The sequence below is a fragment of the Salmo salar genome, chromosome 15 (assembly GCF_965601325.2).
Source record: "Salmo salar chromosome 15, fSalSal1, whole genome shotgun sequence".
Lineage (NCBI taxonomy): Eukaryota > Metazoa > Chordata > Actinopteri > Salmoniformes > Salmonidae > Salmo > Salmo salar.
In genome coordinates, this window is record NC_138305.1 from 75,447,252 (window position 1) to 75,462,072 (window position 14,821).

At 43.2% G+C, this 14,821-nt stretch overlaps 1 protein-coding gene across 2 annotated transcripts in view; it reads right to left on the minus strand.

Annotated features, from left to right (window-relative positions):
• The window catches only part of tp73 (tumor protein p73), a 47,775-nt gene that overhangs the window by 5,353 nt on the left and 27,601 nt on the right, over positions 1-14,821 (minus strand). For both annotated transcript variants that reach the window (XM_014146164.3, XM_014146166.3), the window contains 5 exons: positions 5,936-6,122; positions 5,489-5,604; positions 4,673-4,782; positions 3,893-4,038; positions 3,553-3,635 (listed from right to left, as the gene is read on the minus strand). In XM_014146164.3, coding sequence (XP_014001639.1) covers positions 3,553-3,635; positions 3,893-4,038; positions 4,673-4,782; positions 5,489-5,604; positions 5,936-6,122 — 642 coding nt within the window. The remainder of the gene's footprint in view (positions 1-3,552; positions 3,636-3,892; positions 4,039-4,672; positions 4,783-5,488; positions 5,605-5,935; positions 6,123-14,821) is intronic.

The window sequence follows — 14,821 nt, forward strand, 5'->3', positions numbered from 1 at the left end:
CCAAAAAAGTGTTAAACAAATCAACATGTATTTTATATTTGAGATTCGTCAAATAGCCACCCATTGCCTTGATGCCAGCTTTGCACACTCTTGGCATTCTCTCAACCAGCTTCATGAGGTAGTCACCTGGAATGCATTTCAATTAACAAGTGTGCCTTCTTAAAAGTTAATTTGTGGAATTTCTTTCCTTCTTAATGTGCTTGAGCCAATCAGTTGTGCTGTGACAAGGTAGGGTGGGGGGGGGGGGGGGGGGGGGGGGTATAGAGAAGATAGCCCTATTTGGTAAACAACCAAGTCCATATTATGGCAAGAACAACTCAAATAAGCAAAGATAAATGACAGTCCATCATTACATTCAGATATGAAGGTCAGTCAATACGGAATATTTCAAGAACTTTTGAAAGTTTCTTCAAGTGCAGTTGCAAAAACTATCAAGCGCTATGATATATGTGGCTCTCATGAGGACCATCACAGGAAAGTAAGACCCAGAGTTACCTCTGCTGCAAAGGATGAAGTTCATTAGAGTTGACTGCACCTCGGATTGCAGCCCAAATAAATGCTTCAGAGTTCAAGTAACAGATACATCTCAACATCAACTGTTCAGAGGAGACTGTGTGAATCAAGACTTAATGGTGGAATTGCTGCAAAGAAACCACTACTAAAGGTCACCAATAAAAAGAAGAGAATTGATTGGGCCAAGAAACATGAGCAATGGACATTAGATCGGTGGAAATCTGTCCTTTGGTCTGATTAGTCCAAATTTGAGATTTTTGGTTCCAACTGCCGTGTCTTTGTGAGACGCAGAGTAGGTGAACGGATGATCTACACATGTGTGATTCCCAACGTGAAGCATGGAGGAGGTGGTGTGATGGTGTGTGGGTGCTTTGCTGGTGGCTGTCTGATTTATTTAGAACTCAAGGCACACTTAACCAGCATGGCTACCACAGCATTCTGCAGCGATACGCCATCCCATCTGGTTTGCGCTTAGTGGGACTATCATTTGTTTTTCAACAGGACAATGACCCAACACTCCTCCAGGCTGTGTAAGGGCTATTTGACCAAGAAGGAGAGTGATGAGTGCTGCACCAGATGACCTGGCCTCCACAATCACCCGACCTCAACCCAATTGAGATGGTTTGGGATGAGTTGGACCGCAGATTAAAGGAAAAGCAGCCAACATGTGCTCAGCATATGTAGGAACTCCTTCAAGACTGTTGGAAAAGCATTCCTCGTGAAGCTGGTTGAGAGAATGCCAATAGTGTGCAAAGCTGTCATCAAGGCAAAGGGTGGCTACTTTGAAGAATCGAAAATCGAAAATATATTTTGATTTGTTTACCACTTTTTTGGTTACTACATGATTCCATTTGTGTTATTTCACAGTTTTGATGTCTTCACTATTATTCTACAATGTAGAAAAAAGTAAAAAATAAAGAAAAACCCTTGAATGAGTAGGCGTGTCCAAACTTTTGACTGGTACTGTGTGTGTGTGTGAGATATAGATAGATAGATAGATAGATAGATAGATAGATAGATAGATAGATAGATAGATAGATAGATAGATAGATAGATAGATAGATAGATAGATAGATAGATAGATAGATAGATAGATAGATAGATAGATAGATAGATAGATAGATAGATAGATAGATAGATAGATAGATAGATAGATAGATAGATAGATAGATAGATAGATAGATAGATAGATAGATAGATAGAGATATATATATATTGCTAAAAAAAATAAAGGGAACACTTAAACAACACATCCTAGATCTGAATGAAATAAATAATCTTATTAAATACTTTTTTCTTTACATAGTTGAATGTGCTGACAACAAAATCACACAAAAATAATCAATGGAAATCCAATTTATCAACCCATGGAGGTCTGGATTTGGAGTCACACTCAAAATTAAAGTGGAAAACCACACTACAGGCTGATCCAACTTTGATGTAATGTCCTTAAAACAAGTCAAAATGAGGCTCAGTAGTGTGTGTGGCCTCCACGTGCCTGTATGACCTCCCTACAATGCCTGGGCATGCTCCTGATGAGGTGGCGGATGGTCTCCTGAGGGATCTCCTCCCAGACCTGGACTAAAGCATCCGCCAACTCCTGGACAGTCTGTGGTGCAACGTGGCGTTGGTGGATGGAGTGAGACATGATGTCCCAGATGTGCTCAATTGGATTCAGGTCTGGGGAACGGGCGGGCCAGTCCATAGCATCAATGCCTTCCTCTTGCAGGAACTACTGACACACTCCAGCCACATGAGGTCTAGCATTGTCTTGCATTAGGAGGAACCCAGGGCCAACCGCACCAGCATATGGTCTCACAAGGGGTCTGAGGATCTCATCTCGGTACCTAATGGCAGTCAGGCTACCTCTGGCGAGCACATGGAGGGCTGCGCGGCCCCCCAAAGAAATGCCACCCCACACCATGACTGACCCACCGCCAAACCGGTCATGCTGGAGGATGTTGCAGGCAGCAGAACGTTCTCCACGGCGTCTCCAGACTCTGTCACGTCTGTCACGTGCTCAGTGTGAACCTGCTTTCATCTGTGAAGAGCACAGGGCGCCAGTGGCGAATTTGCCAATCTTGGTGTTCTCTGGCAAATGCCAAACGTCCTGCACGGTGTTGGGCTGTAAGCACAACCCCCACCTGTGGACGTCGGGCCCTCATACCACCCTCATGGAGTCTGTTTCTGACCGTTTGAGCAGACACATGCACATTTGTGGCCTGCTGGAGGTCATTTTGCAGGGCTCTGGCAGTGCTCCTCCTTGCACAAAGGCGGAGGTAGCGGTCCTGCTGCTGGGTTGTTGCCCTCCTACGGCCTCCTCCACGTCTCCTGATGTACTGGCCTGTCTCCTGGTAGCGCCTCCATGCTCTGGACACTACGCTGACAGACACAGCAAACCTTCTTGCCACAGCTCGCATTGATGTGCCATCCTGGATGAGCTGCACTACCTGAGCCACTTGTGTGTGTTGTAGACTCCGTCTCATGCTACCACTAGAGTGAAAGCACCGCCAGCATTCAAAAGTGACCAAAACATCAGCCAGGAAGCGTAGGAACTGAGAAGTGGTCTGTGGTCACCACCTGCTGAACCACTGCTTTATTGGGGGTGTCTTGCTTATTGCTTATAATTTCCACCTGTTGTCTATTCCATTTGCACAACAGCATGTGAAATTTATTGTCAATCAGTGTTGCTTCCTAAGTGGACAGTTTGATTTCACAGAAGTGTGATTGACTTGGAGTTACATTGTGTTGTTTAAGTGTTCCCTTTATTTTTTTGAGCAGTATATATATATATATATGGAGGGATGTGATATATGGCCAATATACCACGGCTAAGGTCTGATCTTACGCATGACGCAACGTGGAGTGCCTGGATACATCCCTTAGCCGGCCATATACCACAAACCCCCGAGGTGCCTTATTGCTATTATAAACTGGTTATCAACGTAATTAGAGCAGTATTGGGGTCTGATATACCACGGCTGTCAGCCAATCAGCATTCAGGGCTCGAACCACCCTGTTTATAAATATATATCTTACAGGCATATAGTAAATCTCCTCTTCACCATGCCGCCGTCTCTTCATGCCTGGACTAGGAATGTTTGGAGGGGTCTGTTTGAAAGCTAAATGTTGGGAGTACAAACAATGATTTAATATCATGAAAATGATTTTAACAAAGACATTCCTAATATCAATGTGCACAAACTATTCTATCATTTTTATTGCACTGGTGTATATGTTTGCATTGTGATCTGTGTCACTGTATGTATGTGTGGGCCCTGGTCAAAAGTGTTGCACTATATAGGGAATAATGTGTCATTTCAAGCAAAATGACAAAATATTTTGTAATGGTGTAGAGAGAGAGAGAAGGGCGACTCACTGCGTTTGTTGGCATTGTTGTCGTTCTTGGACATGTTGTCGCTCATGGCCTGCTGCTCCCTGAAGTGGTCTTCGTCTGCCTTGCGATCTCGCCCCGGACAGGCGCATATCCGCCCTTCAAACGACCTTCGTCCCAGCACCTGACCACTAATTGCAACAATAAAAGGCATAATATATTATACGTTCATTTATAAGGCGTTGAAAGGCCTCATATGCTTACAACAGGTAATAAATCATATATTATAATTGTATGCCCTTATTAAAGTGTTATCAAAATATTTTGTTACACTTTTCATATGCTATAAAAATGAATGAGTCACACAATCTATATATATATATAGGGTAAATCACCAACGTTTCGGCATCACTGTGCCTTCTTCAGGGTGACCCAATAAACTACTGGGAATTTATATATAGCGTGTGCGACTCTCTATTTTTATAGCTTATAGTTTATTCGCTGTTAGTCAGCACCTCTACATAAAATAATTTTCTCTGGGTGTGCGACCAGCTCATGTTTTTTATTACACTTTTTATATGAGCCATGTGTTTAGTAATGCACTTGAAATACATTCTTGATTTTTATGGATTTATATAGGCTCATAAGGAGCCATTGACTATTATGAATGCTTACAGCATGTTTATTGTGAGACAGGTGTACAAAAAGGCAGTTCAAATCAGCTGTGAGCTGTTATGACACACACATGCGCGCAGGCATGAGCACACACACACACACACACACACACACACACACACACACACACACACACTGTCATGGACTTACTCGCGTGTCTCTAGGGTGATGATGATGAGGATGGGTCTCCTGTTCATCCCTCCCACACAGCTGCTGTTGCACATGAAGTTGTAGAGGATGGTGGTGAACTCTGTCCCCACCTATCAGAGAGAGAGAGACCTTTACTGGCCAGTCAATCGTTAGCCAGCTGGCCAATCACCAGGCAGAGTGATAGCCAAGGCACCACATCATACCACCCCATGATGACACACTGAAGATTCCCATTTAAATAAAGCAAAGTTAATAGACTTTAAGACACAACCTTTATCAGGCCAGGGCTTCGCTTGTGTGAAACCAGCCCTAACGCATCAGACTGAATGTTAACGGACAAAATATAAGCTGTATATGTTATTACCTCTAGATGGCAGTGTTGCCATATAATGTTACATAGCAAAAGTCAGGCATGGGACTTATCTTGAAAATATCAATCAAAATCATGGGCAACTAAAATATAAAGTTGTAAATAGGTATACTACATCTAAATAACTAATTAGTATGAAGACTGTTGTTTTCTAGGTGATTTTAAATGTTAACCAACCACCATGTTCTATTGCTGGGGTAGACAAACCTGGCCCTAGAGTGTTATACAGACACATTTAATGGAACATTTGTGTTTTAAGACCTGGCAGACCAGGTGTGATGAATTTAACCAATCACTGTTGGTGAGATGATTGGTAGAACCGGTTGTGTTGCCTGGTTGGGACAAAATTCAATAGTGGCACCGGCACTCCAGAGTCCAGCACCAGGGTTGCCTACACATATTCTACCGTATTGTGTGGGCGTTCCTAGCTGAGGGGAGCCACTCACCTGTGGGTTCTCGTAGGGCAACATGACACTCTGCCTGCCTGTGACGGGGTCGTCCACATACTGGGACAGGTTGTTTCCCTCCACCCTGATCAGGTGGCTGGCTGGGGCCGCTTGGCCTGGGGGATGGAGGGGTGGGGGTACAGGTCAATTAATCAATCAACTAATCAATCTCTCCATCCATTTAAACTTTCTCACATTTTCACAGTAAACCAAAACTACACTGAAGCAGTCTCTTTGGACCAGAGGTCCTATTGAAATGCCATTTCAGTAGAATTTTGGCATATTTCTGTCATATAGCAGACACTCTTATGAGAGTGGAATACCATAAGTGCATTTAAGGCAGTCCAACAACCACATTATACAAGCACTGTTGTGAGTCAAATCTGTTGTGGGATACGGGTCGATGACACAAACTGATATGTCTATCAAGGTGGCGTGGTTGCTTACTGTCATTGAAGTCCCGTCCCAGCTCGTGGTTGGGGCAGCGTTTGACTACCTCGGTGACATGCTCCGCTTTCTTGTAGACAGGCATGGCACGGATGACACTGGCGTGGGGCGGGGCCGAGGACAGCTTGATCTGGATTGGACAGGTCTTGGCGATCTGACAGTAGAGCTTCTTCAGCAGCGGGGAGTACTGAGGAGGGGCAAAACAAAGGGGGGGTGTTATTTTTGACTAGTCACCGTTGTGGTGTCATTTGTTACTTAGCAAAAATCTCATCCACTTTGTTAATCATTTTTGGAAACACTTTACTAAAATCCTTCAGGTAGAATGCTTTTTTAAAAAGTTATAATTTATGAGCAGGTATGAGCCTTTATGTCTTAGCATGTTTCAGCATGATAATGCACAGCCCCATGTTGCAAGGATCTGTACACAATTCCTGGAAGCTGGAAATGTCCCAGTTCTTCCATGTCCTGCATACTAACCAGACATATCACCAATTTAGCATGTTTGGGATGCTCTGGATCGACGTGTACTACAGCGTATTCCAGTTCCCGCCAATACCAGCAACTTCACACAGCGATCGAGGAGAAGAGGGACAACATTCCACAATCAACAGCTGATCAACTCTATGCGAAGGAGATATGTCACGCGGCATGAGGAAAATGGTCACACCAGATACTGACTGGTTTTCTGATCCACGCCCCTACCTTGGAATTACCAGTCATGTGAAATCCATAGATTAGGGCCTAAAGAATGTATTTCAGTTGACTGATTTCCTTATATGTGTCACACCTGCTCCTGCCACTCCCTCTAGTGCTCATCCGGTGCCTCCTTGAGCTGCCGCCACTCCCCCAGTGCTCTCTCCCTCTCCCTCTTTCTCTCTGTGTGTGTGTGTGTGTGTGTGATTGTGTGGGCGGAGACAGGTGTGCTGGAGTCAGAGCAGATCCCCACCAGCTGCAACCTGTTCCATAATCAAGACCTCTACAAATACTCAGCGAGAATAACTCAGTAAAATCATTGAAATTGTTGCATGTTGCATTTCTATTCTTGTTAAGTGTATTTATTGGTGACAAGATGTGATGTCTAAAAAAATGTACTCTCTCTAACCAAAGTGCTGAGTGATGGTATTACTAGGGTATGAGATGGAAGGTTATGAACACGGTTATCATGTCAGATTAGTAGGACTAGAACAAATTGAGTGATTTGAAACATGAGGCAAAATACATTAGGGCTTTTTGAAGGCTGTAAAATTGGCTCCATCATGTCATAAATAAAAGGAGTATTTGGTTGCTGGAAGGAACATGATTACTATCTACCAGGCTGGACTTGCAGGTGTTGTAGTAAAGGGAGTAATAATTCCTGGAGGGAAGCATGTCAGTTCAAAAAGCCAAGTGTGTGTGTGTGTGAAAAAGTAAAATGGAAGAGTTAGTATGAGTTCAGTAGGGCATGCAAACATAATACAATCAAATCATAACTGTAGGCCTATTCAAACTCCAAACGGAATATTCAATATCACAAGCTTGCTCAATTGAAACAAATCTACTGAGGAAAGCACCAACTACATTAGAGATACTCAGCTAAGATGCTATCATAGACAGGCAGTGATGTATACTGCGAGTCTGCATTCAGCAGGACTTGAAACAGTTCTTCAGTACAAATGTTTGGATATCTAACTGAAGTACATAAGTGCAAGTGAAAAGAGCCCTTTGTACTCTTTGACAGGCACATCTGCCATTACCGATGCTGGCAGTCATCCTACTAAAAAGGAGGTTCAAATACATCCAAACTTATGGGAAGGGGGGGGGGGGGGGGCGGTTCTTAGCGGACAAGCTTCAACATGCCCCAACACTATCAAGAAAACCCCACAATCCACCTGAGGATATCAAACCTTCCAGGAAAGACCGTTTTGTGGATTTGCTACAATGTATCTAAATGCAGATGTAACATTGTGCCCAAAAGACCTGGTATAGAAATAAACATGTACTGTTTTCAATGCAGAGATACATATGCTTTAGTCATTGGCGCTACAATAGCATTAACATGCTGTTCATACTCCAGTCGGTGGAATTAATCACTGATCGTTTCGTTCTATTCTTAGGCCATGGTGAAAATGATGGAAAAGTCCACTATTTTCAATCATTTTAATTATACACCATCATCATAAACTGTGGGGGAAATATGTCATCTTTGTAGACTATCATCTTTTGTTCTGTGCGTTCCTGCTGTTCAATGTCAAAAATTCCCCATGGCGAATCCAACAGACAGCTTTGGGGGTGGGGCGGAGAAGGACAAATCTCTGTCTGAATTCCATATTGAGATACCGTTACTAAGCCTCCTGCAACCATGCACCACTAACCCCACCTCACTCCAATCCCTTCTCCCCGCCCGCCCCAAGCCATAGCATAGACTTGAGACGTATGCGTAAAGCGGAAGCAAAATATTTGTGCCCAAAATCACCTATTCCCATCCTTAGCCTGCAAGTTCAGACAGATCAGCCATACTTTGAATAAATCATTTGAAGCTGTAAAACCACGACGACGTTTTCACAGATTCAGGGATTTTTTTCAGTGATTGAGCTGAGTAACATTAACAGATCCCTCGGATGCAGTCGAAAGGTCACCGTTCTCTGAACCCGCAAAATGACCCTTGCTAACCAGCATTCCCAAATCTGATTCTAACAGATATTGATGATTAGTGACACTTAACAAGGTTTGAATCTTAACCTGAGATAAGTGTACTGTACTTCAAATGTTACCACAAATTTCCGATTGATGTGCATGGTACATGCAAATATTCCGTGCATGGATGTCTCAAGTTCCGGTTCGACCCACACAAATCGATACGTTCTACTCTAGCTAATGCTTGTGGCCCATGCAGGAATCAAACCCACAACCCTGTTGTTGCCACCAGCACCAAGGTTTATCTACAATACTGAGTCATGGGAACCACACCGGAACAAAATGAAGCCCATATGAATCAATAAGCATCATATGAGTTACATGTGCTGGGCAGATGGTGATCATTTTGATAGGTTCTGTCACAGCTGAGAGCATGGCAGAGCAATAAATCACTCTCTCTGTCTCTGTATGCATCTGAGAGAGACGTCTGGACTTGTCCACTGACACATCTCCCTTCACTTATTCTATTTATTCCTCATTGTTTTACTGAAAGGTACGGAACTCCCATATCACATCTCCTGGAGAGCGCGTTCCACAGACAAGGGCGTTCCACAGACAAGAAAAGCCGAGTCACGAGCAAGCCCAATGCTGGGATGGATGGGCAGATGGATGAATGGATGGATGGATCGGTGAATGGATCAGTGGATGGAGGAATGAGTTAAGAAAGGTGTTGAGCAAGAGAGGAAGATGAAAAGTGCAAGAGAGGATAGAACGACAAAAGTAGAGAAGAGAAAGCGAGGCTAAAATTGGTCTGGGAGATGGACAAGTGTAATGGAGGAGGAAGAAGAAGAGGAGGTTGAAGGGGATTAAGAGGGAGAGGAGGATGTGCATGCTAGGAGATGGACGAGTGTAGAGGAAGAGGAAGAAGAAGAAGAAGACAGACAGCCCTCTATACAGTCAGCCAGTCCAGTGGACCATATGTGCAGGTCCAGACAAGCTTGTGGAGAACGAGTGATAATTGCCATACTGTCATCCCTGTGGACATGCTCTGGCTTGCCTATCGCAAAGTCAGTTAACTGTCCAAATATGTTAACACACTGCAGTCCTCCTCGACTATATCCCACATCCCATTAATCATAGATGAGCATCAACAACACTTTCCCGAATCCCTCTCGACGCACATGGCAAAGAAAGAAATTAGTCTCTTGGATAAGAAGTGGAAATTCTATAGCGTTCTATGTGAATTCCCCCAAGATGATTCGAGGAGCTCTAATTGCTGTTTGGGAGCATTTGGGAGATGTAGAAGTATATAATCATCTTTTGTTTCACCAAAATCCACCCAAAGAAATCCTGTCAGAAGTCACTGACCATCAAATTAAATCAAGCTTTATTTATTTAGCACATTTAAGAAATGGAATGCAACGCAATGTGCTTTACAGGAAAAAAACAAATAAAACCCTATGAAAATGAAATCTGAAATATTTACAACACAATAAACATAACATAAAACCCCCAAAAATTACACAAACCGAACAACTAAAAAGCACCATAAGGAAAAGTAAAGTTAAAAAGGTGTGTGTTAAGATCTCTTTTAAATATGTCCACAGTTTCGGCCCCCCCTTAGGTTCTCTGGCAGGCTATTCCAGAGGCTGGGGGTATAATAACTAAAGGCTGTCTCTCCATGCCTCTTGGTCCCCCTCAGGTTCTCTGGCAGGCTATTCCAGAGGCTGGGGGTATAATAACTAAAGGCTGCGTCTCCATGCCTCTTGGTCCCCCTCAGGTTCTCTGGCAGGCTATTCCAGAGGCTGGGGGTATAATAACTAAAGGCTGCGTCTCCATGCCTCTTGGTCCCCCTCAGGTTCTCTGGCAGGCTATTCCAGATGCTGGGGGTATAATAACTAAAGGCTGCGTCTCCATGCCTCTTGGTCCCCCTCAGGTTCTCTGGCAGGCTATTCCAGATGCTGGGGGTATAATATCTAAAGGCTGCGTCTCCATGCCTCTTGGTCCCCCTCAGGTTCTCTGGCAGGCTATTCCAGATGCTGGGGGTATAATATCTAAAGGCTGCGTCTCCATGCCTCTTGGTCCCCCTCAGGTTCTCTGGCAGGCTATTCCAGAGGCTGGGGGCATAATAACTAAAGGCTGCGTCTCCATGCCTCTTGGTCCTAGGCTTTGGGATAGTTAAAAAGCCAGTGCCAGAGGACCTGAGGGACCTACTGGGTACATAACTTAAAAGCATGTCTATGTATTGGGGTGCACAATCGTGGATTGATTTAAAAACCTATATTTAATAACCAAATTAATTCTATAACTCACACACATTGAGCTTAAAACAGGTGTAATGTTTGCTCTCCGTCTGGTCTTGGTCAGTACCCGTGCTGCAGCATTTTGTATGTGTTGCAGTTGACCAATGGCTTTCTTGGGTAGACCAGACAGGAGAGCATTAAAGTAGTCAAGCCTGCTTGTAATAAAATCATGGATGAGTCTCTCTGTATCAGCCTGAGAGAGAGACGGACACACCTTGGCAATGTTCCTCAGGTGGTAAAAAGCTATTTTCGTCACATTCCTAATGTGTGATTTTAAATTTTGTTCAGAATCTAAAATAACACCTAGGTTTTTTACCTGGTGTTTTATCTTTATTGCCCGTGAATTAAAATGTGCAGCTAGATACTCTCTCTGTGCTTTGGCTCCAACAATTAGCTGGAGGAAGTTGTGAGTCTTCCAAGTATTTCAATCACTAATACAGTCTAATAATTTATCTGTGGAGCTAAAATCCTCTGGTGACCCAGAAAAGTAAAGTTGTGTATTGTCTACGTAGCAGTGAAAATCAATGCTGTGCTTTCTGATAACGCTGACAGGGGGTAACATATATAAACTGAACAGTACCGGACCCAAAATGGAACCTTGTGGAACACCACATGTGATATGTGAGTTATGAGTTATGTGAGTTATGAGTTATGTGAGTTATGAGTTATGTTCACCATGACGTACTGGAGCTGGTCTCTTTTGAAGTTGTTGGTGCTTTGGGAATAATGAGCTACTGTTGCACTTGCAAACATCTCCAAATGTGGATCAAATTAATTGAGAATATTGTTCACTAAGAATAACTGCAGGCCTACCTATACAAGCACAAAACAATCTAAATGCATATCTGCAGTCTAAAAAGACACGTTGTTTATGATGTACCTACTAGTTATCAATATTACTGGAAGTGTATTGATGTTGCTCATGGCTCCACAGCTCCAGGTAAAAGTTGCCTTTAGGCACAATCTGTTCAGGATTTCACAAATTGATGTTAGAAGGTTCCTCACCCTGAAAGTAGTCCATGTGCCAGGAGAAACTGTAATCGATGGTTTGGTTTTCACAGCCACAAACCTCAGCTAACTTTAGCCCACCGGTAGCTAAAAATCAATGGAAGTGAACGGGGAATGTTGGCATGTTGTTGTTTAGTTTTTTTTACGGACAAATCACCTTTAATTAAGTAACTAAATATGGAGATGATTTTGTTGATTTGACCAGGAAATGTTGACAATTGCACATTTACTTTCATTGATTGTTAACTAGTTGTGGCTAAAGTTAGCTGGGAAAGGTGTGTAAGAGTAATGACTTGTCAGCAGATAGCCTAGCATCTCCACTACAAGATTTAATCCATGCTTGAAATCTATATGATAAACTCTGTACACTTGATATACACAAACAAAAATATATAAACATAACATTTAGTGCTGGTCCCATGTTTCATGAGCTGAATTTAAAAATCCCATACATTTTCCCTACGCACAAAAAGCTTATTTCACTAAAATGTTGTGCACTCATTTCTTTACATCCCTGTTAGTGAGCATTCTCCTTTGCCAATATAATCCATCCACCTGACAGGTGTGGCATATCAAAAGGCTGATTAAACAGCATGATCATTACACAGGTGCACCTTGTGCTGGGGGACAATAAAAGGCCACTTTAAAATGTGCAGTTTTGTCACACAACACAATGCCACAGATGTCTGAAGTTTTGAGGGACCATGCATTTGGCATACTGACTGCAGGAATGTCAACCAGAGCTGTTGCCAGAGAATGTAATGTTCTTTCTCTACCATAAACTGCCTCCAATGATGACTGACTTCCTTATACTAACTGTAACTCAAAATTGTTGCATGTTGCGTTTATATTTTTGTCCAGTATAATATTGTATCGCATCGTATCATATCTTATCATGTATTAATGTAAATAGTTTGTTGAGTTTGATATAATGCAAAAAAAGTGACAACACCTTTACCTATTGATGTGCTTCATGTACAAATGACTATTTTGATTGATACATATCAAAACAGGAGCTACCTGCTCCAAAGCCTGGTGCAGAGTGTCTATGGAAATTTGTGTGAGTAAAGAGTGCGAGGATAAAACACCAAGTAAGGTGGCTAATTGATTCCAATTCTGTGTGTGTGTGTGTTTACGTGTGTGAATGTGTGTTCAAATATCCTCATTATCAAGTGTGTGTGCATGTTACCAAGCTGTGGCAACACACACATGCAGACAGGCAGTGGTGTGGATGGGGTAGACTTAGAGAAAGGATGTGCGGTCGATGTCTGACTCTATGGGCATGTTCGGGCCTGCGTCCTGACTGTGAGAGGCTAATAGCTGGGAAGAGCAGCTCCTGACACGCCGGGATACAGAGCATGCTCCGGCCTGTCCCTTCCTCATCCCAATCCACACTCAGCCGAGTGGCGGAGCGTTGTCGGAGCGTTGTCGGAGCATCGGGAGCGCTGATGGGTCGTTATTGGGAAAGGGCTGAGGTGTTAGATCTCATTTTCATCCCATCATGACACTTCTTGCTCTGAGAGCTCCAGGAATGTTTGAAGTTTTGGAGGCAAAGGGCTCATTTGAAGGATGGATGGTGCATGCTTGGGAGCAATTATCCCTAATACAGAATAATGTGTTGTTTACCAGACAGACACCCAAGACACCCATAACAGCAGCTATGAGATCACTTGTAAATAGAGTGGCTTAAAGTAATCTTGGGTAGATTCGTTCAGTGTGAATAATCATGATGGGGGTTTTCATGAAACACAAGGTATTCTTTGTGTTGTGTTGTGCCGTGCCTTCTTCTGTTCTATTCTATTCTATTCCACCTACAGTAACCGAAGCAGGTGTCAACTCCCTCAAATCGCCAATACTGCAGTCTAAAACTGATGACTGCTGTCAGTCAAGTAGTTAGTGTATTCAATTCAATGTTCATTCCCAAGGACAGATTGTTGCTGGGCTGTAAATGGCAACAACATGGTAACCATAGCCTACAATACATAGACAGTACAGACTCTCCACACAGACACAACAGCACTCCAAATCCTCATCAGTCCAGATAAAAGAGAACATTTTAAAGTTAAAAAGTGCCATTGAAAAGGTCCTATATGTCACCTTTAATACATTTTTAACACATAACGAGCTGCTTGCAAACACAAACCGAGTCTGTCTGAACAGCAGCCATAGTATTTAAGGAGTTAATCTCTCCAAAGCCCAGTGCCTCCTACAGTAGCTGAGAAATAGTCGTAACGGCCAAAACTAGGAGGTGAAGTCAATATGCCCCTATGCCATTCCCCATAGCCTGGGGCCCCACAAGCCTGCAACCACCCATCCTCTTCTCCTACCTTAACCCTTTCAAGTCCACCACACAGTGTCTCAACTCCCCACAGACACTGATCCCCAAGCCGATTCATGTTCAAGCATGGGCCCGACGCGGGATTAAAGGTGTTACACACTCTCCTGCCATTTTGGGAATCCCCCTGCATTAGAAGCAACTCTTTCATTCCTATCGGCTTGACAGTAAGCTATTTTCTTTTCAGAAACTCACGCTTGCTTAACAACACACTGACATGTTACTAGTATCCCAAAAAAGCAATTGCGATGCAAATGGTCCACGAATGGACTTGACAAACATTGTTATGTCCTGTCTTGGGGGTTTCTTTGATTTGTTGTCCTACTCGAGTACAAATGCTCCTTTTGTTTAGTGCTTTGGGTAGCAGTTGCCTGTGGGCACAGATCTAGGATCAGTTTACTGTCTCCCAAATCCAAACCATAACCATTAGAGGAGAGAAAATGCTAAACTGACCTTGGTGCTTAGTTCAGAGATATAATCCTGAATCCATAAATATCTCATTTACATAAGTATACACACCTCTGAGTCAATACTTTGTAGAAGAACCTTTGGCAGCGATTAGAGCTGTGAGTCTTTCTGGGTAAGTCTCTAAGAGCTTTCCACACCTGGATTGTGCAACATTTGCCC